The sequence below is a fragment of the Neophocaena asiaeorientalis genome, unplaced genomic scaffold, assembly GCF_003031525.2.
Source record: "Neophocaena asiaeorientalis asiaeorientalis breed wild unplaced genomic scaffold, Neophocaena_asiaeorientalis_V1.1 scaffold30, whole genome shotgun sequence".
In the NCBI taxonomy this organism is placed as follows: domain Eukaryota; kingdom Metazoa; phylum Chordata; class Mammalia; order Artiodactyla; family Phocoenidae; genus Neophocaena; species Neophocaena asiaeorientalis.
This window is the reverse complement of record NW_020174923.1, coordinates 12,462,337-12,487,059: the sequence shown is the minus strand read 5'-3', so window position 1 is coordinate 12,487,059 and position 24,723 is coordinate 12,462,337. Positions and strand designations below refer to the sequence as shown.

The window sequence follows — 24,723 nt, the reverse complement described above, 5'->3', positions numbered from 1 at the left end:
CCTCTCATGCGGCTGTAACCAAAGGTCAGCTGTGGGTAGGACCTGACGCCGCATGTGTGAACGCCCCGTCCCCCAGCCTGGGGGGGGGCGTGTTTTTGTTGTAGCTGGAAGAGGTGGCTTTTGAAGCAAGAAGAGCAGCCCCACCAGACTCCTGGCATCCCTGGCCCACAGAGGGCTTCGGGCAAAGACGCTCCCCTGCTCCAGGGTGGTGCTGGCTCCCAAAGCACGAGGGAGTAGCCTGGGTGGGGCTGGTGAGGGAGGGCACACGCAGGCCCCTGGCTGGGGAGTCAGCATCTGGTTCACGCACTCTCCACACTCAGACACTCTTCAAGTGTTTATTCCATAATCAGTTACTGTAGAGGATAGAAACTCAATTGTATATAGGTTGAAAGGAAAAAATATACAATTTCACACATTATATCCAGTTGTCAACCCAGATAGGTATACAGGTACAATACAACATAGAGTAAATGAAGGAAATCTAACAGCTCAGGCTTACAGCACTGAGGGATCCAAGAAGAACGTCACCACCCATGATAACAAAATTCAAGTGCTTTGAACAACCAACTGGAGGCCTATCCACAGAAGTCCTTGTTTCACAGGATGAGCCCTGACATGGAGTTCCATGATTCCATAATTTCCAATTCTTTGCTAGCCCTTTCTGTTTGTGGGTAAGCTGCTCTCTTCCACTTTTTTTTTTTTTTTTTTTTTTTTCCACCTTTCTTTAAGGCGAGCTCACATGAGCACTACATGCCAGGTGGGGGAGTCCCGTCAGGAGCCACGGAGGCTTCACCGAGCCCTGTGGACGAGCCAGGCCCACGGAGTGTGGGAAGGACACCGGGGAGGAGAACAAGGAGAGGCTGGACCATCAGGAAGCTGCCTCACCCAAGTTCAGGGTCAGAAGAGCTGTCACCTGCCTGACCCCACCCAGGGAAGGATGGAGGAGGCTGACTGCCGACCACACAGCCTAGCCTGAGCAGGGCAGCTGCCTCTCCATCCTTCTTCCATCTGTTAACACCCATCACCCTTCGCAGGCCTCCCTCTGCCTCAAGGTGAGTTCACTTAAAGAATGTGAATGTGAAAGCGTGAATTTGGGACATAAGCTGCAGAGCCTGCAGGGCCACAGTTAGAGGGTCTGGTCCCAGGAGGCGGCTGTTACACAGCACTCTGGACACCACAGCAGTAAGGAATGTGGCCCACTGTTGCCAGAACTTTTTCTCCAGAAAAGCTGAAAATCCAGATTCATATTTATGAGCCCCCTGATTCCTAAAGGATGCAGTTTATTCACATTCTGGCAAAAACATTTTTAAGAATAAAATAAGTGGATAAAAATAAGAGCCAGCTGGGCAGACCATAGACCCCCGCAGCCTGCCCGCTTCCTGTCATTTCCACATCAAATCTCTCTGAGGCATGTGAATCAGAATTTCTGGGGTCTTAGCCGTTCACAGGACACTTTCTGGATTTTCACTAAGCCCAGAAGACAGTACTCTGACTCCATTCTTGTTCTTTGGAATTTTTCAGTCTTAAAGGAAACTCAAATTGGGGCACCCTTCTCTCACGTTAAAATATTCCAATCACATACATATTACGAAGATAGCACCTCATCGAACTGAGGGAGGGGGCTGCTGACAAATTGACAAATGGGGGTAGCAAAGAATTCTGAAAAACCAAAGCAGTAAGAGAAAAGCTGAGCTGTCTTCTTCCAGTGTCTCTGATACCCACACGTGGCAGCTCCTCCATCCTCAGGCAGCAGACAGGCCTGCCTCCCAGCCTCCTCGACCTTCACCACTTGATGTCTCGGCTGTTAGCAGGATGCCCTGGGCCCTGGTATGCGGTATGCAGGGCTTCCTGGACTCGGGGGGAGTCGGTGCCATCCAGCCACTCCTGGTACAGCTCCTGCACATGGGAACTGGTCTCCGGGAGCCGCACGGGGATGTCAGTGTAGATGCCTTTCATCTTCTGCAGCAGGGCCTTGTCCACGCACCCATCCTCTGTCTGGGCTTGGCCTCTGCCGTTAAGGCACCCTGAAAAACAAAGGGAGCTTACTCTTTCCCTCCTTTCACCTTTTTTTTTGGCCGCACTACATGGCATGTGGGATCTTAGTTTCCTGGCCAGGGATCGAACCCTCGCCCCTAGCAGTGGAAGCACGGAGTCTTAACTGTTGGACCACCAGGGAAGTCCCCCACCTTTCATCTTAAAGGGACAATGGTTCTGGAAGAGAGGAATGACAGCAGTGTGCAATGTCTCGTGGCCAGAGCCTGGAGCTGGACCTTGGGCCCCAAGACCCCGGTCACAGGCTCACAGTCCCTCCTATTTACATTACCCATGAAATGTTTTTATCTAAAGCCGAAATAACTTGCCAACCTTTTAGAAGTGAGTGGCTATGTATGCAAATCTGGATTTCCAGTTTCTCTTGAAATTTATCAAAACCAGGAGAACATAGAAATTACTAATGAAAAACTAAATCACTGGTGTCTACATAATGTGTGCATCCACATCTGGGCTGCACAGGGGAGGGGGACGATGGATGGAGACCCATGAGCCCAACACCCTAACACCTCGGCCTGAATAAAGAATATGCCTCCTATGTATTGGCGCTACTTATTTTCAAACGTGTTAGATGATGTCATGACTTGTAAGATAAAAATTCATTTAAGCGAACTTGCAGCAGGACTTCCCTGGTGGTCCAGTGGTTAAGACTCTGCGCTCCCAATACAGGGGGCCTGGGTTTGATTCCTGGTCAGGGAATTAGATCCCACATGCCACAACTAAGAGTTCGCATGCTGCAACTAAAGATCCCACATGCCTGCAACTAAAGATCCAGCATGCCGCAACTAAAAGATCCACATGCAGCAACAAAGATCCTGCATGCCGCAACTAAGACCCGGCACAGCCAAATAAATAAATAAAAACATGAAAATAAAAATAAAAGAAGCTGCAGCAAATTTCCAAACCTCCCTCCACTTATCCCTTGGCTGCACCCAACAGCTGCCCTCTGGACCTCACATCTCACTTGCCCAGGGGCTGCTTCTCTCTCCTCAGATCCCAGCTCCTGCTCCCCCAGCTGATGCTCTGACTACAGGGCACAAGTGAGTCCTGCTGAGCCTCTACCCTGATCGGCATGCAGGTATGGGCTGCCTCTCCTGGAGGGCCTGCACGGACCCCTCAAGCCCACAGCTCCCCCGCTGCCTCCTCGTCCTCATCTCCTGTCCACTCCTCCGCTCAGACCATGGGATCTGCCCTCCGTGTCCTGGTCCCTGGAGCGAGGTCCCCAAGGCTGCCCATCCCCCATGGCCAGCGCTCGCCTCTCTGCCCTCAGCCACCCGCAATGGGGCCTCCTCTCCCTGAGCCCGTCTCGCACCTGGATCCGCGTCCCCCCCACCCAGGTATTTCCACCTGCGTATCTTGTGGGCACCCCCCACCCCAGAATGGTACAGACATCCCTGACCCCGAGTTGGCTCTATCACCACCAAGGGGCCTGATGGGCCATGGGGGCCGCACACTTCCCTCCTGCCCGACTCCACCATCAAGTCCTCTTGTGGGACCCCCTACCCCCTCTCATCGGCCTCCATCCATCACACTGGTCTCTCCCATCACTCACTGACAAACCTGGCTGGAGGAGGTAGGGGCCATTCAAGCTACCAGGCAGTCTCAGTGTTCTCGACACCAGCTGCCACACGACCCGGCTCTCAGCTGGTGTCACCCAAGCAACTCTTCTCTGGGACCATGTCCCCAAGAGGTTTACCAAGGTGACATCTCCCAGCCTGCATTTTCCAATATGTGGGTGTGAGAGGGACCATCACGCCACAACCACCAGGGCAGCATCCACACTCCCACAAAGCCCTTGGAGCTGAGTGAGGCTGGGGGTGGCCAATAGGGCCCGTTTCCTACAGGGCTCGGAGGTGCCCAGCTCAGCCTGGGCCCCTGAGTCTTACCCCCGGCACAGGCGAGGACCTCCACAAAGTGGTACGGGAACTTGCCCTTCTTCAGCTTTAGGACCACGTTCTGGATGTTTCGAAAGCCATAAGCAGCAGCAAAGCGCAAGAGAACCTCCCCGCTCTTCTCGAGGGTGACCTCCTGGAAGTCTTTGTTCCTATAAAATCAACAGCACAGACTTTGATCTGTAGGGTCCTTCCTCTGTGGTTTGAGGATTATTTCCAGTCTAAGTTTGGAGTGTCAGCAAAATTTAAAAGTCTGTGAATAACACATAAAAGGCCTTTCGATCTTGACTGGTGTAAATTCTATAAATAGGACCTCCCTCCCGGACCTGCAGCTGGCTTTGCAGGGCGGGGGTCCTACTTATAGAATTTACACCTGATAGGCAGCATTGACCACACAGGAAGACAGACAGAGGCTACCCCAGCCCCACACACCTCAGGGCGCGGTAGGTGACCTCCCCCACGTCCTCGTTGAACAGCTCCTTGGCCGCATGTCTGAAGATGTGCGCCAGGTATCCGTCGGAGCTGGCTCCGTCATGGCGTCTAATCTCCTCTTCCTTCATGTCTCCAAACCTCACCAGGCAGGAAAAATGACAGCAAGAATTAAATCCAACTCCCTAAGTTTTATGATCCAAGGTCGCGAAAACCTTTACAAGTATTTAGACTTTGGGCAAAAACCTCATCTGTGTTGGGTTTCACTGGCTGACATGAAGCCTGCAGGTGCAGGCGCGCCCACCACTGCCCAAATGACTCCTTTCCTCTGGCTGCACGTGTGTCAAGGGTACGACCCTTAGAACCTCACAACTCGGGGCACGAGAACTAGGCATCTGAGGGCCACTTGAGAGGGCACACCATCTGTGCCCGGCCAGGACGAGGCCTCTGGGTCAGCCTGGGCCCAAGCACAGGCTCTGGCCACAGGCACACCAGTCGCTTACATCCTATGCTTACAGTCCGCCTTCCACACCAGGGCCACACATGGGCCTGACGTCACTGCCGGAAGGATCTGCTGCGCAGCCCGTGTGTGCCCTGTGGCCCTCGTGTGCTCTTGCAGTCTGTGTACACTCTGGGGAACAGGATGCAGCAGGACTACGGTCAGTGGTTGGGGTCACCACTGATGGCAGAAACCCAGTCTGCTGCTCTTGGGCAAAGGGACCTGAGGGAGCCACTCTGTGTCTGGAGGTGCCCCCCGCCGTCCCCCAGTAGGTCCAGGTGTAACGTCAGGAACATGTGAAGTTCAGGAGTGGGGGGTGCTGCTGTCCACTCCATGGTGCTGCGCTTGCTCTATGCAGAGCCAAGGGTCGTACGTAGTGGGGCAACAAAGGGAGTGGCCCCCGAGGCCAGGGGCCTCACCGCACCCATGCCTCAGTGTGGCACGTGGCCTCACTGTAAAGGAGGGAGGCCTTGGGACATGCGCCTGGCAGAGGTCACAAGGTCACACAGGAGGCCCCCAAGGTGCAAGGGTGCCTCTCCCTGCAAAGCCACTTACAGAGTGTCCAGAGCAGCGTCTCTCACCGAGAGGTCACTTTGTTCCATCATCTGAGTGATTTCACCTACAAAGAAGCGACATAAGATGCCGTGACAGGACATGGCCCACATTTCCTCAGGAGCTGCTCCCGGTGTCACCTCCTTCCCCCGGAGGACATTCTAGGTTACAATGACCTTGGTCATCACGCCTGTCACAGGCAACAGATGCAAAGTAACACTGATGAAATGCCAGGGAAGAGTCTAATTCCTCCTTCTGCCCCTGAAACGGGGGCTTCTACAAACGTCTCCCGGTGTTTTTGTTTCCTGAGTGGAAAGCTTTCATGTGGATAGGATGACAGTTATCTGCAACAAGACCGATCGAAAATCAGGACCACTTTTGTATCTCCCTTTGCACAAGGGATCCTGAAGAAACCCTTAACACTAAGGGTGTATCCTGAATCAACTGCTGTGGTGTCAGGTGTGTGTGAGAAGACTGAACATCTGTGAAAAAGAGTAAAAATCTACTGTATTCAAAGAAAAGATGCCCGAGTGTGCTTCTTAGGAAAACCCATCATCTAAGGTGAGCAGAGGGCTGTGGCTGAGGCTCTCCCACCCCACTCACCCCCATCACCGCCATAGGAGCCTGTGCGGTGGGGACCTTTCCACAGGCTTCCATGTGGGGAGTTTCTGGTCAGGGGACCTACTGTCCTCGGAGGTTGCCAGAGAGCCAGCCACTCTGCCTCCATGCCGTAGGGACCTGTTTTCAAGGCCATTTAAAGTACACCCACCTGGGCTTCAGCAAAGACTTAATCTATCTCTCAACTGATGGCAGCATTCCGAATGGCTCTTGAGGATTCCCGGGAATCACTCCCATCCCAACACTGAGAAGGTGCTGCGGGCTCTCTGCACAAGTCCAGGGGCAGGGCCTCCACGAGGAGTCCCCCAGCAATGTCCCCAGTCACACATGTGCTTTCTGCTTTGCTCTGAAGGAGGAAGCTTCAGTGTCCCCAGTGTGGTTGTGTGTCAGGCCCTCACCGCGGACACGCACTGGCCGCGGGGCTGGCCTCCCCCTGCTGCCTTTCCCGAGGCCCCACCCTCACCTGAGGTTAGCACGCAGTCAGTGCCCCGGGAACCCCTCGAAGCCGTGAGAACATCTTCCTGAAGGGCCTCCAGCTTCTTGTCATAGCAAGGGGCCACGATGACATGGAAAATCTTGTCTGGGGACAGGTTCTGTGCAGGAAAAGCAAATCCACGTTGGGGGCCATGCAGAAGGGAGGGGGCAGCTTAATGTGCTGGAGCCAGAACATGCCGCAAGGGAGCAGGCCTGGTGCTTTCTCGGGGTCCAAGACCCGGCTCCCACAGACCAAGTTCCTGAGCCGCAGCACCCCCAAGCCCACCCACGGCGCCACCTCACTCAAGACCTGCTGCTGCCTGGACACTCACAGGGAGAAGCCAGAAGCTGGCCTGTTTCCCCTGAACTATGCACGTGGTGACCAAACATCGTGACAACAAGCCGCTACTGGACTGTAAATGAACGCCCAGCCGTTTTCCCTGCAGACTTTCCAGATGCTTCCCAAGACACCAGGCCGCCCCTCTCCGTGCCCCTGGCTGAGCAGGAATTGGTGGCAATGCCAGAAGCTGGAAGCTGAGTGACCAGGTGTCTGGATACCCCCTCAATCAGCAAGGCCTGGGGCTGAGACCACCTTGCACGCCCGGTGGAACCTCCCCTGCCCTCCCTCGCTTGCCCTGAGTTCCCATCAGCACCTGTCCTCACATGGAAGCTCGTTGCCTGACCTGCATACTGCCCTTCAGGAAGAGGCCGGCTTACCTGCCGTCTGGCAAAGTAGTCCTTCACCAGGGATCCCATAATCTGCTGGGGAGACTTGGCAGTGCAGAGGTGGGGGGTGACAGGGTGACCTAGCACCCGCTCAGCATATCGGACCCAGCCTGAGGAGGAAAGGGCCCCGTGTCAGCTCCTCGTGGCTGCCTCACCCGGAGTAGAGCAGGACATGTCTTCTTTCAGGAGTGCGTGACAGGCTCCCTCTGACCAGGCCACCTCTCCTCAGCGGCTCGGCCACGGGAATCCCAGGTGCGTCTGCCACAAGACTGGAGGGTGCCGGGAATGCGCGCCTCCCTCGGCCCCAGACCAGAGAGAACAGAGCAAGAGGAAGGTAAGAGCTGGGGTAGCAGGTCTCCCCAAATTGAGAACAAGCTTGAAGGAGCAGCTACGAGGTGGCGTCCTGGGCGGCTTGGTTCCAGCTCCACCTTGCCAGCTGCAAAGTTGTTCTCATAGCCAGGATGGGCGGCCACAGTTCAGATAGGAGCCAATGGCCACCAGGCCTACCCAGCTTCACTCACCTATTGGAAATTAACAGCCCAGTAATTGCCCACTGTTAGGACAATGCAATATGTGAAACCCACACCCCAAGCAGCACAACCTGCAGCGTGCCCACGGCATGCCCAGCAGGGCCCTTAGCATCTCCCCTGAGTCACTGACTCCCACAATGCCTTGTGAGTGCACCACCGCTGCCACAGATTCCGGGGTGGACTGCAGGTCAGAAAGGTCAGCGGACCAAACAGCCAGCAGCTCAACCTGCAGGAGCAACAGCCTGCTCCCTTCTCCCGCTGGGCACGACCTGGTGAGGAGAGCGTCTGGTGACACTGCTGATCCTACAGCAGTGTCTGGTGTGCACACCACAGCACCATGAAGGGGGTGTCGGGGGGGGGAGCGGGGGCGAGGAAGCCTGGAGACAAGCTGCCCACCGGAACCCTGGGGCAGCCGCCTCCCCATGCCCACTCCCGGAAGGAGGTACAGCAAGCACCAGCCAATCCCATCTGAACAAACTCAAACCACAGCCATCACCTGCTTGCAGGCCTGAGCATACTCAGGCAATGTCCATGGTCACCAGCATAAGCCCCTAAGAGAAATGCTGCTGGAGGATGGCTCCCCTCGTTCCCAGCCTCTGCACGTGTACACGGAATGGTTCACATTAAAAAAGAAAACTAGGGAACTCCCTGGTGGTCCAGTGGTTAGTACTTAGCGCTTTCACTGCCGGGGCCCCAGGTTCAATCCCTAGTTGGGGAACTAGGATCCCACAAGCTGCATGGCGTGGCCAATAAATAAATAAGTAAAAAGAAAAAAGAAAAACTATCAAAGGTCGTTGAGCATCTGTGGGCTCAAGGCCACTCCCACCACAGGTCTGGCTTTGTAAGGCCCCTGTGCACCCTGGTCTCAGCGCCAGTGCCCACACATGCAGACTCGGCTCTCAGGCAGACCCCAGCTCCATGCTGTGGGTGATGTGCTATGTGCTGTGAAGGCCTCACACAACATCAGGCAGAACACCAGGCGGCAGGAGCCAGGGCCCCGGAGAACCTCCTGGCCAGGGCGGGGAAGAGGACCAAACAGGCATGAGGAGGAGGAACCGGGTCACAGGGTCCGCAGCACCTGGCACAGACACCAGACAGGCTAGCACTTTCTCACGGGCACCCCTGATCAGAACTTGCCACCAGCACCGGCGTGGGGCTTGGTAAGCCCCGCTGGCCCCCCAACTTGGTGGCAGCATGGGTGTGGGTAGGGCATCCAAATCCCACCCTGTCAGACTACCCACCTCTTCACAGTGACCCTCTCTGAAGGCAGAAAGGGAACCTGCTCAGAGAAGTGCCTGGCACAAGGTTCCCGCTCTCCAGACACTCTGCTGGGTTGGAGAGATTATTTCCCACACTTCAGCTCAATGAGTGCTCTTGGCGGGATATCACACAGCCCAAGGCCCGTGAGCATGTCCAGAGCTGAGCAGCTCAATACCCCCTCTCCCACCCACCCCCGCTGGGCAAAGGTACGTCGGCAAGGTGGTGCTCCATTGGCTTGTGGGCAGCAAGGGCCTGCCCAGATGTCCCTATCCCGGCCTGGACGTGCTGCCCTCCAGGCTGAGGAAGCATGACTGGGACATAGGGACCCTGTGTGCAGAAGCCTGGCAAGTCAGTCCAGGACCACCTATATAGCCTGATTCTGCGCACCAGGTCAAATCATCCGACTTGGTGTTGTTTTAATTTCCCTAAGTTGTCACGGGGAAGCAAAACGTCAGCACCAAATTCTAGAAAAGGGTTAGGTCCGAACCAGATCTCACCTCATCTCCCTGAATTTGAGAGGTGGCATAAACATGAACAACAGTTGCAGTTTTAACTGGCTTAGCTGCGAAGAGCTCCCGAAGGAAAATGCATCATTATCTAGGAAAAAAACTCGGAGAAGCTCCAAACCCACGAGTAAACAGCCCTGAGCAGCTCAGAGAGACCACCAAATGCAGCAAACACCAAGCTGGAGGAGGGGGAGTGGCTGGTCTGCAGCAACAGCAGACAGCCCAGGTCTCCACCAGTGCTGCGCTCACTCCAAGGACAGAGGGCCCATTGCTTTCTGCAGGAATCAACCACCTGCTTACTACCCAGGTCAGCAGTGCTAGTTCCTGCCAGGAGTGGAGGCTTCTGTCCCAGGCTCCATCCCAACAGGGCCTCCCACATAAGGAATCCATCGCTATCAGAAGGTTTGGTGTCAGGACAGCACAGGAATTCCTGTGATCCTGCCAACAGGAACGTGGAATGGGAAGTCTGGAACCACCGCCCTGGGGGCACAGGCCGAGCTCGGGTCATTTTATACTGCCTCTTCCTTGGATGGGTGGGAATGAGCCACAGTGAATGGCTGTGCGGCATCGAGTGAGGGCCCCACAAGGAGCCGGTGCTGGGATCCCAGGGGCAGGGGCACCTCTGCAGTGTCCTTGGAGAGCCAGGTGGTTCCCTGAGACCTCAGCTGTGCATATCTACTCCTAAGCAGCTGCGAAAACACCTACAAGGACGTAAACGCAGAAGTGGACACCACGGTCCAGCAAAGTGTGCATTTAGAGTCAGTTTATACACAGACTCTGGATACAGAAACTGCCTGACACGCCTGGAGAGCTGGGAGCATCCACGTGGGGGGTCATCTTTCCAGGAGGACAACCTACACACCGGAAATAAGCCCCACCTGATGCTGATCACCTCTCACCGGCCCGTGGGCCGCTGAACAACATCGCTCAGTTAATGAATCAACCCATGGGCCTCTTGGACAGATGGCAAATTTCCTTTCCATGGTTTTACGACTGGGTGGAAAGTATTTCCAAATTCTAAGCAACCATAATGTCAACGTTCAACTTTATTAAATCGTAATCCTAATGATTGATGGGCGACATGTAAAATGCTAGAAAAATTTGGAACCGTGGTGGGGGAGGAGAGGTAAACTGAAAACAGAAACGTGAACAAAAACCTAAGATTATGTAGACCATAACTGGGCTCTCACAGACCTGATTTATTTAGAAATAATTTTTTCACTAAATGTCACTTACCAGCACAGCACTTCCTCCCTTCCCTTATGCATCATCTTTAAACATTTTCTTATTCCAAAACTTTCTATTTTTCCAGAATTAAAAAACCTGTGATAAAATTTCTCTACCTCAGGCACCAAGCTCTATATAATAAAACTAATTAAAGACTGGTTTAAAAAGCGCTCCAGGATGGAATCTAGTATTAATGTAAAGAAATATTTTTTATTATGTAACTTCTATTTAAGCTGGCAAAAGATCCATGGGTGTTCATATTATCTATAATTGTTTGGACATTTGAAATATGTCATACTTTTAATAAATATGTTGGTCGATGTAAAACTACTCAAGGCTGAAACTACTCCCCAAGACCCACTGACCCCCTGACCTCATCCACTGCCTAGGCCTGCCCCCAAATGTAGACTGATGTGAAAAGGTGCTTCAGGCACCCAGAGGCCCAGCCGCAGGCCCTGTGCTCACCAGGACAGGCAGAGGTCAGCATGGGTAACGTGGGCTCTTCCTCATTGTGCTGGCGGAATCGACGCACGAATTCTTTTTGACTCTCCAGGATGCTGAAATCTGCAGCGATTGTTGTATCGAAGACATAATGCACCCCTGCAGGGAAGAGAGGCGCGTTCGGCTCCACATCACAGAATGTGGGATCTATTCTCAGGGTCTGGAGTGTCAGGGACAAACTGAAAGGGCAGACTCCACAAGCATCGATAGCTGCCGAAGTAGGAGACTGTGCCCTTTACTCTTTCAAACAACAGCACGTATCATTTTTCACAATAAAACATATATATTCTCTCTCCTGCTTCCTCTTTTCCCCTCTACGTGTACACAAACACCTTACCGTACTCCATATGCAAATTAATGGAATATTACAAGGTACCAGCAGTATTCTCTTCCAATTCACTGGCTAAATTAAATTCCAGTCTGTAATGCTCTTTGATATCTTTAAAATAAACAAAATGAGTAAACTGGCTGAGCATACCTTTATTATGTTGATTTTTAACTAGATTTTTCTTAATAAATATTTTTCTTTTTTTAAAACTGAAGTATAGTTGATATACAGTATTATATAAGTTACAGGTGTATGATATAGTGGTTCACATATTTTAAAGGTTATGCTCCACTTATAGTTATTATAAAATATTCGCTATAGGGAATTCCCTGGCGGTCCAGTGGTTAGGACTCAGCACTCTCACTGCCACGGCCCAGGTTCAAACCCTGGTCAGGGAACTAAGATCCTGCAAGCCGTGTGCTGTGGCCAAAAAACAAATTTTTTTTGCTATATTCCCTGTGTTGTACAATATATCCTTGTGGCTTATTTTATACCTAATAATTTGTACCTCTTTATCCCCCACCCTTATAGTGTCCCTCCCCCTCTTCCCTCTCCTCACTGGTAATCACTAGTTTGTTCTCTATCTGTGAGCCTGCTTCTGTTTTGTTATATTCACTAGCTTATTATATTTTTTTAGATTCCACGTATAAGAAATATCACACAGTATTTGTCTTTCTCTGTCTGACTTAATTCACTTAGCATAATACCCTCCAAGTCCATCCACGTTACTGCAAATAAGTTCTTAATATTGGAAAATAAACCTAAGACAAAAGAATGTGCTCTCAATAATTACAATAAAATAAAGCAAGCAAATAATTTTAATATCTGCAGCTGGTCTAAACCTTAAAAGCAGCCAGTTATTCTTAAAAAGAAATATTATGGGGCTTCCCTGGTGGAGCAGTGTTTAAGAATCTGCCTGCCAATGCAGGGGACACAGGTTCGATCCCTGGTCAAGGAAGATCCCACATGCCGAGAAGCAACGAAGCCTGTGTGCCACAACTACTGAGCCTGCGCTCTAGAGCCCATGAGCCACAACTACTGAGCCCACGTGCCACAACTAATGAAGCCCGTGTGCCTAGAGCCCGTGCTCTGCAACAAGAGAAGCCACTGCAATGAGAAGCCCGCGCACTGCAACGAAGAGTAGCCCCGCTCGCCGCAACCAGAGAAGGACCACCCGCAGCAACAAAGACCCAATGCAGCCAAAAACAAAAATAAATTTATAAAAAATAATTAAAAAAAAGAAATATTATAAATATTGTGTCACCTTAAAGAGTTACCTTAAAAATATCAGTTTCACTGTGGATATATTTTCTTTATTAATATTAACACATAGTGCCCAATTATTTATTTTTTAAAAATCCCCCCCCTAAAAATAGGGCCTTTCACTATGAGAAGACAGAGCATCTAATAACTTCGATCTCTGGTAAAACTAAGCTAACCTTAGGCTTTTTAAGATTAAAACCATAAAGGATGACTTAAGGAGTCCACGCTGGTAGCTGCAGCCTTAGTTTTGATTGTGGCAGGCAGTGCACCGAGAAACAGCTCCACGTGGAAAGCAACACGGAGCAGTGAGGCAGGCAGACCAGTGCGAGGACATTTAGTCTACGTGTCATCTTATTTTATTAGTAATCCCAATGCGTTTACATCTTTAAAAATCCATTGAGGAACAGTAAAAACTCTTTTTTGGCAAATGGCTCAAGTTCTCCTCTTCTGAGCCCACCTGTAGGACACTCTGGGTTGGAGGGGAAGTTCTAGTCTGACATGACAGACAAGACAGAAGCACTCTTATCGCTGTTTGAGGCAGTATTACTCTAGTATTCATTCACATTTGAGTCCTCATGTACTGACCGTTCATTCTTCACACAAAGGACATAGCCCATTCCCTTCCTGCTCTGATCTTCAGAGAGCTTCCTGGGAAACCAGATGCCAGTCATCGTAGACGTGATTCTCCATCGAATAAACGCCCTCTGTAACCACTATGAGCCAGGCGACTCGACACTGCTGGGCAAGCGTGGGTCCCAGGTGTCCCCAGCTATGTGCCCTAAGATGGTCATTTGCTGTTCCCGGAGGGGCCAGCCCGGCCGTAACACAACACCCATCTGCATGGCAAGAGGGTAAGTGACACCAGCCTACCATGCATGGGTCAGAGAGACGGACCTCTTATGTTCCACAAAACTCTCATGGAAGTTCTTACCTATCTTGTGCCCTTGAAAATTGAACTCTAGAGATTAAAAGGGCAGTTAAAAACTCAAGTTATAAATTCAAATTAAATCCAATTTATTTGCTATAAATAATATCAAAAGGCACCTCACCAAGACTTTTGAGGAAGCCACAGAGTCTTCTGGATGCATCAGTCACACTGAGGCTGAATTTAGCAGCAAAATAAGGCAGAGACTGAGGACATACCGACACTGCCAGCACCTTGTGCTTTGAGGTATCACATTTCTAGGAGAAATAGAGAAGAACATTGTACATGTGGTGATTACACAGGGAGTGAAAGTAAGACACCTTCGTGAAAAGTCTAGAACAAACAGAACGTAACAGATGCCCTATGGAAAAACTAATAAAATATACAAGACACTGGCAAGCACAAAGAAAAAGGAGAAAAAAACGAGAATGAAAAGAATGAGACATTCCAAGAGATTTTATCAATTTTAAGATCAATATTAAATCAGAAATATATACATCGATATTATACATAAATGCAAACATCTGGAGAAAATGGATAAATTTAAAGGAAAAATAAAAGTTATGTACAATATTGGACTGTAAATAACTGAAATGACCCATAACAATGAAAATACGTGAAAATGGGGCCCTGAGGTCTGCCCCCTCAAGCCCAGGTCACTTAGTGGCAAATTTTAGCAAAATTTTAAGTAGTAGATGATCCTCATTTTCTGTGAAGTCTTTAATAAATACCAAACAAACAAGCGTGAAACCAGGCTATCACACCCTGAATCCAAAACCAGATGCTGGCAGTTCAAGAAATCCCTAGAAAAATATGAACAGTTTGAGTTTAGAAGAGTGCTGGCTCATCACGGACACGCAGGATGTAGCCCAGGGGAGCAGCAGGAGCAAGCACGTCGGGCATGAGGACGTCAGCAGTGGGACCCCTTGACCTGGGATTAGAGGAGAGAAGATGCAGGATTATCATGACAGACTGTTAAGGACAGACACTGCCTGCAAATGAGGAAAAGCAGAAACCTGGAGAGAGGTGTTCAGTGGTCACCTTCCACCACAGTCTACCTGTGGGCTGGTCACAGGACAGTCTGGTCCTGTCCCCATGCCCCTGCCTCGAAGCTCAGGCGAGACAATGCTGAGGCTGCCTGTCTCCTCTGGGTGGGATTTCACTTTCATGTGACGCCTGGGAAACCCACACCCATCAAATCCATCAGGGCACCAAGTTGGCACACACCGACCTCCAGCCCCCTCACAAACTCCTATGATGCCCGAGCCAGCCAGGCATGGTTTCTGTGGTAATATAAATTCGGAGGCAGGAACAAGGGGCGCAAGTTTCAAATGCTACTGGAGGAGGAAGAGCAGAGGGCGGTCTGTCCCCAGCTTCAGGAGCCAGACTCGGCACTTCCTGCCCCTCTGTCTGACACCCTGCCCAGGGAATTGCGAGGGCGCACTCCTCACTTCATTCTCACTCAAATATCACCTCCTCTGAGGGAGCCGATTTATGACCAAGAGGGGATCAGCCTGAGCCCAGAGCCGAGGGCAGCAGGGAAATAGAAACTGCTTTTTCCTGATGACAGCCCTGACTGACTGACTCAGCCAAACCCAAAACCCTCCCACTTCTAAGCTTTCAGTTTCATGAAATAACTAAGCATTTCCTTTTTGTGCTAGTCTGACTTGGGTATCCATTTTCTATAGCCAAAACGCTGATTGGTGTGAGTATCTACATCTCTTTAATAGTAAAAGATTCTGCAAACATCTATTTAATAGTAAAACTTTACCAGCATTTCCACTAAAGTCTGAAACAAGACATTAGTACTATTTTTTTAAATTTAATTTAATTATTATTATTTTTTTAATTGGCCACGCCACACGTGGCATGTGGGATCTTAGTTCCCCGACCAGGGATCGAACCTGCGATCCCTGCATTGGGAGAGTGGAGCCTCAACCACTGGACCGCCAGCGAAGTCCTGACATTAGTACTATTTTTTTTAATTTAATTTTATTATTATTATTTTTTTAATTGGCCACGCCACACGTGGCATGTGGGATCTTAGTTCCCCGACCAGGGATCGAACCTGCGATCCCTGCATTGGGAGAGTGGAGCCTCAACCACTGGACCGCCAGCGAAGTCCTGACATTAGTACTATTTTTATCACTACTGCTATTTCAGGTTGATTTAAAGGTCCTAGACAATACCATAAGAAGAAGAAATAAGATATACAAAGACTGGAAAAGAAAAAATTTGTTACCTGCAGTCAGTACACCTAGAAAAAAACCTGGGCCTCACGTGGGCCAAAGTGCCTAGCACGGTGTGTAGAGCCGGTACACACACTTCCTGGGAAGCAGCTGTGAGAGCACAGAAACACCCCAGGCCAGAGTGAGGGCGAAGAGAGATGTGCTTTACAGCCTCATCTGCCTCCGCCTTTCCTGTCTTTCCCCTTCACCTGTCTTCCTGTCACTACTGGAATACAAGTGACATTGAGTAGTTCCGTCTGTACAGGGAGTCTGCAGGGATGAACTGAAGGAGCACAGCCCTGCCCCAGGACACAGAGCCTGTGAGGACAGAAGCCCTGCCTCTGAGAATGCCCCAGAGGGAGAGCGGTAGCAGCTGAGCCACCACACCATCCCGTGACCAAGAACTCAGAGGCCTCCCCCGAGCCAGGGGAGCCTGGTTGGTGGTGCCGGCCATGGTTGCTGCCCACATCAATGAGGGAGTGTGACTGTGGGTGCGGTTTTGTTCTGACAGGGCTATGGAGAGGGTCAACTACAGCAAGGGACACAGGGCCAGGGCCAAGATGCACTCCCCAAGCCCGAGCAGAGGCTTCATGCCTCACCTTGACCTCCACCCACCTCTGGCGCCAGAAAGCGCCTGGGATGCCGTACCTTGTTAAGGTTCAGAACTCGGAAGAAGTCCTTGGCGTTCTGCTGGGAAACCTGGACTCCTTCCTCTGCAGAAACACAGCTGTCACAGGCCAGGCAGTCACTCAGAAATATCTTGGCATCAGCCAATTTATGGAATTCTCCTTTCTACGAAAGAAAGATGATGCTCTGGCCTGATTCTTCAACAAAAACTCTTTAATACTTGCTTCTTTCGAAAAAGTAACAGTGCAAGCAGAATACAGAAAACTGGTGCAAAACCCCTGAGACATCCAGGCCAGGCCTGGAGCTCCAGGTGCTGCAGTCACCATGGTACCAGGGTCCCACGGATGGCAATATGCGGAGAGCGGGCCAGCAGCGTCAAATGTGGCAGGAGGAGAGCTACACTTCTGGGCTTCTCCTGCCCCCACGCCTCTCCCTGCTGCCACTGGGGGCTCCTGGCTTGGCCTGCTCTGCACTCCCCGTTGAGCTTGCCCGGTCCCACGGCTCCCCACAGAAGCTTCCCGTGGAAGCCCGCAGACTGGCCTCCCTGAGAGGCTTAGCACTAACGTATTTCACTGCTGACCCGTGGGCAACAGGGCCCTCACGTCACAGAGCTGTGACGCTCAAACTCACACATCAGTGACTCTGCTCCCTTAGACACCAAGACAATAACCCTTGGCTGCTTCGTCTTCTCCTGGCTGCACCTGCGCCCACTTGCTCCCTGCGGCTCCCTCCCTAGGCAGAGGTCCACCAGAACACAAGCCACACCTCCGATGGAGGCCCTCATCCCTGTCACTCCTCCCAGCTCTCACCTCTAGCCACTCTGGCCCTTCCTGCTCTGGGTCTCCCTGAGGGAAATGCTCCCTGAGAGCCTGGCTCACCCCTCGGACCCTCGCAGACACCTGCCAGAACAGCACCCCCTGGCATCTATGTGTTGCCTCTTTTCCCTGAAATGCAAGCTCTGAGGGAGCAACCTTGTCTCATTCCCTTCTGTTCTCTGACATCTCCTGTATACAGAAGGCACTCAACAAATATTTGGTGGATGAACATATGAATATTCTGAAGCCTACTAGAGCCATTTCAACAGCCCCTGATGGTTGTACATTGGTTCTTCTTTCAAACATTTGGTGAGAGAGGGCTCGCGGTGGGGCTCGCGGTGGAGGTGGTGTGGCCCTCCCGTCCATAGCGGCTCTGAACAGGAGTGCACACTGTCACCTCCCTCCCCCCCACGCCCCGGTGTCACTGTGCAGCGCTCACTCCGGGACTCTGCTATGTTGCAGATGCTCATTCAGGAGGTGTGGACAGGACCCAAGGGTTTGCACTTCTAACAAGCCCCGAGGTGGGGCCAGAGCTGCTGCTCCAAGGGTCTGGAGCACATGGCTTGGCACACAGCTGGTGCCTAATAGGTACTGTTGAGCGGCACTGAGAGTTCTGCCTCCACTGCCCCTGCAGAGGCGCCTAGGACCACACTCTGAGCCGCCGCGGGCAGCAGGGCTCCCTCCCGGCCTATGAGCCACACGCCACCCCGTCATCCTCATCCTTCTGCAGGCTTTCAAGGGCCAGGCCTGGTTCCTTCCCACCTGTTGCGGTCCTTCCTCTTTCCCCTGCTGCCTCTTAAACACAGGCATTCTCTGCAGAAGCCTATCCATTGGCCCTGCTCTCCAATCAGCCTCACTTCCCAGAGCAGCGTCAGGCCCCTACTCAACCTCTCCAATCTCGGCCTCCAGGGAGCTCTCTCCCTCCCATGCTCCAGACTGATATCCTGCAAAGCTCAGTGTCCATGCAGCTCAAACTGCACTCAGCTCCCTGTGCTGCGCCCCCTTTCCTGCTTCTGCCACTCTGGCTGGCCCACCCAGGCCTCACCACCCTCAGCCTCCCAAGTAGTTTCCTTCTATTCTTCCCCTACTCTAGTCAGCTTAAGCCACCTGCCTTAAAACACGCATCCAATCTATCTCCCTGCCCTTAACACCTTCCCTGTGCCTGATGAGCTTTGACCCCATCCCTATATCCCCCACCCTCAGTTCTCACCACCCCTCAGGGCCCACTCCAGTAGCCACTTTCCTGACTGGCTCTTCCCATCAGGGGGTCCGCCCACTGTGCTGGCAGGGCGCCCACTTAAGCCATGTACACACATTATCTCCCGGCTACCACAGCCCTGGGAGAGAAGTAACCCAACTCCCCATGTCACTGATAAGGAAACTGGGGCTCCCAGGGTTAGATGTCTGTCCAAGGTGATGTAGCCAGAGGGTGGGTGTGGGAGGCCCCAGGCCAGATGCTCTGGGGCTGGAGGGCCGCAGGTGCTCCCTGCCTCTCTTCTGCCTCAGTGCCCTGGGTACTTGTCTCATCCCCTGCTGCTCACTATGCCCTACAGTCACCAGAGTACACAGCAGCACTGGTACATGACAGAACCAGATCAAAGCCTGTCTAACTCAATGTTGTATTAGGACTCCTAAACTAAAGAGGAAACCTGCTGCTTGCTTCTTCCATGTTGCCAATTTTCCATTTCTAAAACCAGTACCAGTACTTTTTAAGGGAAGGGAGGATGGGTACCTCCCTGTACCGCATCCTCCTCTCTGTAAAATGGGGACAACAGTAGGGCTTACTTGAAATGCTCATTCTGAGCACGAAATGAGATCACATGTATAAAGCACTTTCTCTAGCGCCCAGCTCAGGGTATGCACCCAGTAATTGTAAACTGTCACTACTGGTTAAGGAAAACCTAAAAACTCAAGAACTGAGAGAAGAAACCATTAGAAAAATAAACTTACAGAATCAGGAAATCTGAATTATTTTATAAATTACCTACCTAAAATCCCATCTTACAGAATAGAACTTCAAAAAAAAAAAAAAAAAAAAAAAGAAGGCTTAAACATTACAGCTCTATTTCTAATAAACAGCCAAGGACAACATTTTTCTTTGTCCCTAACATGGTATGTCTTGGCTTGGTGTATTCTGTGAAGAGACACTGTTTCGTGCTCTTACCCTGAAGATCGTGTGCCTCCAACTGACTGACCTGCATGTTTAGCCCCTGCATTTCTTGCTTCTTTCTTTCTTACAGCAATGATGTACCTGGTGATGTGAACCCCCAAAGAGGAGACAGCAGCAGCTGTTTACTACAGGCTGATACAAAACTGAAAAATCTACTTGCCTCTCCATTCTCGTGGGCTGGACTTGGTACATCGACTGATGCATTCTCTTGGTCATCGGTTTTTGTTTTTTTACTACATTCCTTGAAAAGGCAAAGGAACATATGAAAGAACAACTTTTAATCTGACTCTGTGAATGTAAAAAAACATACATACTTGCTGATGAATTCATCGCATGTCTCAAAATCTTTTCTGCAGAAATAGAAGCACTTATAATTGTGGACATACAAACACACCCATACACACCTTTATACCTGCATTGTTTGCAGCAAATGAAGACTAGAAGCAATGTGGCCTCTCATGACAGGTAAATTAATGCCAGACTACCTGGACATGTGTATACGTGGAATACAACAAACTAAGGTTGTGTGTAATGCTATGAAAAGGTATCTCCTATATAACGTTGAGTGAAAGAAAGAGCAAGTGATGGAATAATATTTATGATACGATCCAATTTTGAAAAAACAAACAGAAACCCACCTGTGCATCACAGCCTAGAAGTGGGTAACGCTATCACAGTTACCGTGGTTACCCAGGTAGCAGAAGGCCCCGCCCGTGTTTCCTTCCTGCACTTCTGTGTCGTTTTCGTTACTGTAAGCACTAAAGTTTTTAGGTAGCATAAAGCCCCCTAAAAACACTGTTGATCACCGTATCGCTAATTCACACCAAGGATGGTGTCTGCTGTGAGTGCCCTGACTGGTAGCAAAGGTTGGTCGGTTTTTCTGGTGGTTTTTGGCTTCGAAGGTACTTTGGAAGGATAGACATGCGCCCCGACGTCACGCCGCCTCCGGGAAACGGGAGCGGGAACCGGACGCGCGGGTGGCCCACCCTCAGCGGCCTCCACCCCCGAGAACGGGAGCTGCGGGTCGGCGCCCGGAGGTTCTGTCAGCGACGACGCGGAGGCAGAGGCGCTCGGAGCTGCCAGGCTCCTGACGCCCCCGAGGCCCCAGGCTCTGCGAGCGTAGGCTCCTCCCGGCCCCGGCCCCTGACCCGGACCCCGCCCCGGCCCGAGCGCGCGGAGCCCACCTTCCGCGTGCAGTGCTCACACTTCATCTGGAGCGGGGCTGGCAGGTCCGGGTGCGCGGCCTGACCGGAGCACCAGGAGACGCGGTCACCGCCACCCGCCGCCCGCTGCCCGCCACCCTTTGTTGTCTTCGCTCCGACGCGGCCCCACCCCTCGCCGCTCCGCTCGACCAATGAAAGCTCCGGGAGCGAGCGAGCCACAAGCCTGAACCAACAGGAACGCGTAGAGGGCGGTGCGGCTCCACGCTTCAGGGCTCTGCCTAGGCCAATGAGACCGCGGGAAAGGGGCGGGTCAGGCCCTGGAGCCAATAGGAGCACGCGGGGCGGAGCGGGCGGGACCCCCGCGGAGACCGCTGCCGGTTCGCCGGTGGGTTTCTGCGGCGTGCGGGTCTGACGGCGGCTCTGGGCGAGCTAGCTCACCGTCCCGAAGGGACGGCCCGAGATCGTTCCCAAAGTGCTCGGGCGCGTCAGCTTGGCGCCAGACGCGCGCTCCGCTCCGGGCCGGCCGAGACGGCGCCGCCCTGCCGCCATTTTCGCCCCGAGAGGCGTCACGTAGGCCCGGCGGGGCGGCAGTGCGCACGCGCGGCGGGTCGGAAGCACGTGTAGCCGTCGGGAGCGCGAGGCACCTGTGGAGCGGTGGTGCTGGACCCGCGTCTTTCCGCTGCCTCTAGCAAACCGGGGGTGGTGGTGGGGGATACAGGGCTAAGTGGAGATGCTGAACTCTGTCCACTGTGAACATTTTATGAAGTCTGTGCATGGTGATCGTACCATCGGAAATGAGAAATACACCTGGAAGAAAAGCATGAGGGTGTCTCTATCAAACACCAGCAGTTCACAGGAATCTCAGGAATGGACCCTTCCTCCTAACCTTGGGGTACGGGGGACGGTCACAGAGGTCAGCAAAACATTCAAGTATATTCCATGTCCCAGAACCTCACCAGGATCTTAAAATTTTCCCCATTAAAACCTTTTTTAATAGTTTTTGACTCGTACCACTTTTTTTTTTACAAACGCCATGAGTTAAATTCAGGAGGTCCTAACTGGCTGCCAGATTAACCCATTGTATTACTCAAATCTATGTCAGCACCTCTCAGAAAACATCTTCAATTATCAGCTCGAAGAAAAGAATAATTTTAGGTTGTTATTTGTATATATTTCGTTAATGTTTTAAAAACATAAACAGTATCATCATGTGTGAAAAAAGCAAGTTACAATTAGTTTCAGCAAATGTGTAGTTAGTGTCCAGGTTTCTGTCCAGGTTTCCCCAATGGTCTCATCATTTTTCTAGTTTCAATCAGGATCTAAATAAGGTTCAATGTTTTATTAGTCTATATTTCAATTGGTTTGTGTTTGTCTCTCTTAGAAATCTTTGTTTCTAGAAAAAAAAATAAGGCTCACTTAGAAGTTAACAAATATAGTACAGAGGGTTCCCAGTTTTAAGGTTTTGGGAGTTTTTTTGGTTTGTTTTTTAAATCTGTAGGTTCCATCCACATACCCCCCTCTCTCCTTGCATATCATAAAGAAATCAGGTTGACTGCAGGGTTTTCAGCAATCGCTGACTGCATCCATGTGGAGTTCTTTAGCATACCCTTATTCTGAATTTTCAGCAAAGGGTAGTTAAAACACGCTAGTGGCTTGATCACAGGTAAAAATTTTTTGTCAAGACTACATAGATAGTGTTGTAAAATCCCTTCAGGGGGTTCTATTGTCTGTCCTTCTTGTGATGTTAATTAGCAGCCATTGATGAGATTGCCTAGATTCATTAGGGTGATGTTTTAAAAGTTATTTATTGGCTGTGTTGGGTCTTCATTGCTGCGTGCGGGCTTTCTCTACCTGCTGTGAGCAGGGGCTACTCTTTGTTGCGTTGCGCGGGCTTCTCTCGTTGTGGAGCACGGGCTCTAGGGTGCGTGGGCTTCAGTAGTTTCACACGAGCTCTAGAGCGCAGGCTCAGCAGTTGTGGCGCATGGGCTTAACTCCACGGCATATGGAATCTTCCTGGACCAGGGCTCGAACCCGTGTCCCCTGCATTGGCAGGCGTATTCTTAACCACTGCGCATCAGGGAAGCCTCATCAGGGTGACGTTTTACTCCTATCATTTCTTCTTCACTTATTAGCAGGACTTCCATAATGAGAAATTCCTCTTATCCACTATTTGATTATTCTGTTGAATTCTTCTGACAAGACATTAATAGTCTCTTTGCATTTTTTAAAAATAAATTTATTTTACTTATTTATTTTTGGCTGCGTTGGGTCTTCGTTGCTGTGCGCGGGCTTTCTCTAGTTGCGGCAAGCGGGGGCTGCTCTTCATTGTGGTGCGTGGGCTTCTCCTTGCGGTGGCTACTCTTGCTGCACAGCACGGGCTGTAGAGCGCAGGCTCTGCAGTTGAGGCGCACAGGCTTAGCTGCTCTGCAGCATGTGGGATCCTCCAGGACCAGGGATTGAACCCGTGTCCCCTGAATTAGCAGGCAGATTCCTAACCACTGTGCCACCAGGGAAGCCCAGTCTCTTTGCTTTTTAATACATTTCCTTGTACATTTCTTACTTCAGACCTGACATCAGTCTCACTGGAGGCACTCTGCTACAAAACCACTTAGGGCTTGCTGGGGAAGGTGGTGGATGCTGGGTGCAGTTGGCCAGTGTGTACTGTAAAAGCTGGACACTGGAAAAGCCCAGTGTACTGCAGAAGCCTGTGGATCCAGCACAACAGAACCAGAACCAGGAAAGGAAACTCTTCCTCCAAGTGTCTCCAGCACACTCTATTGACAAAGCTTAATATCATGCCAGAGAGCACAGACCAAAATAAGGGCTCAGATGCATTTTTATAGAACAGGCAATGAAGTCTGAATTTAGAAGAGAAATATAATGCATTGATAACTGGCAAAATATGCAGATTTTACTCAGTCCCCTATTTATGGATTTTGTATTTATTTCCAGACTTTTGCTCTTATCAATATTCAGCAGGATTTTAACCAAATCAGACATCATTTGTTCACTCATTTAACATTAGTAGAAAACTAGTCTAGGCTTCATTTTTAAATGGCTTGTACTCTAGTACAAAAGGTGAAATTATGAAAATAACTGTAATGCGAAGTAGAATTTTCTGGGTATCAACTCAGTTCTCCCTAAGTCCTAAGGAATTAAGATCACTTTCAGCTGCACCAAGCAAGAGGGACTTAAAGGAGGTGCTAACCAATTCAAATGGACCTTCAGGATGGTGTGGGATCTTACCAGAGAAGGCATTTCAAGAAGATAGAATGTGAGCTGAGGCATCAGGTGAGGAAACCTGCCGCATTCAGGCAGAACCTTCTTCTGTTCCAGCTTAGCGCATAAGTTCTCTGAGTGTGGTTCCCAGAGCAGCAGCACATGTACATTTCAGGCCCCATCCACTGCTGGGAACAGGTCCAACAGTCTGTGTTTCAACAAACCTGCCAGGTGATTCTGAACCACAGGCGGAGAGTATATGGAGACTGGTAAAATAGAAAAGACATCTCCAAATATTTGACATTGTGCCTATATTGATAAAACATCTAGGGTTATACATATCTATGTACGTCTATTTCTTTATAAGGTAATATGCACTGTGTATTAATCTTATGTAAATTATAAGACACATGACAATAGATATAAAAACATAAAGTAAGTAGGAATACAAGCTCTAGTATGTTTTTCTAGCACTCCACAGATCATCTTGACCATCCCAGTTGGGAGGTCACTGAAGCAGGCAGTGGCCATGTTGTGGAGGCTCTCCTGTTCCAGGTAGGGTCCTTCTCCATCTGGTGGAAAATAGGCAAGTCAGGGTCCTGCTTGGGGCCTCATCTGGGGGCTGTGGGGACAGGTGCTGAGTGTTTTGGTGGAGAGTGGAGCAGGGAGGCCACCGAAGCGGCCATTCAAGATTTTCCTGGAGAAAACTGTCTCTCCTACTA

General features: G+C 50.9%; 1 protein-coding gene across 1 annotated transcript; it reads right to left on the bottom strand.

Moving 5' to 3' along the window:
• Positions 1–321: 321 nt before the first annotated feature.
• NARF (nuclear prelamin A recognition factor) lies at positions 322–20,959 on the bottom strand. The gene is made up of 11 exons (XM_024760869.1): positions 20,804–20,959; positions 19,780–19,860; positions 16,656–16,799; positions 13,904–14,036; positions 11,228–11,362; positions 7,231–7,349; positions 6,503–6,632; positions 5,425–5,488; positions 4,374–4,511; positions 3,936–4,093; positions 322–2,024 (listed from the first exon to the last, which is right to left on the bottom strand). The coding sequence occupies exons 1-11, from the start codon at positions 20,828–20,830 to the stop codon at positions 1,783–1,785; spliced, it is 1,371 nt and encodes a 456-aa protein (XP_024616637.1). The 5' UTR covers positions 20,831–20,959; the 3' UTR covers positions 322–1,782.
• Between the last annotated feature and the right edge of the window lie 3,764 nt (positions 20,960–24,723).

Excerpts from the sequence above, each read along its gene's own strand:
- NARF (XM_024760869.1), bottom strand. The coding sequence starts at position 20,830 with ATGAAGTGTGAGCACTGCACGCGGAAG. Across the intron at positions 7,350-11,227 it reads GCTGACCTCTGCCTGTCCTG|GCTGGGTCCGATATGCTGAG; the intron begins GTGAGCACAGGG and ends TTTCCTCCTCAG. Across the intron at positions 2,025-3,935 it reads GGTCCTCGCCTGTGCCGGGG|GGTGCCTTAACGGCAGAGGC; the intron begins GTAAGACTCAGG and ends TTTGTTTTTCAG.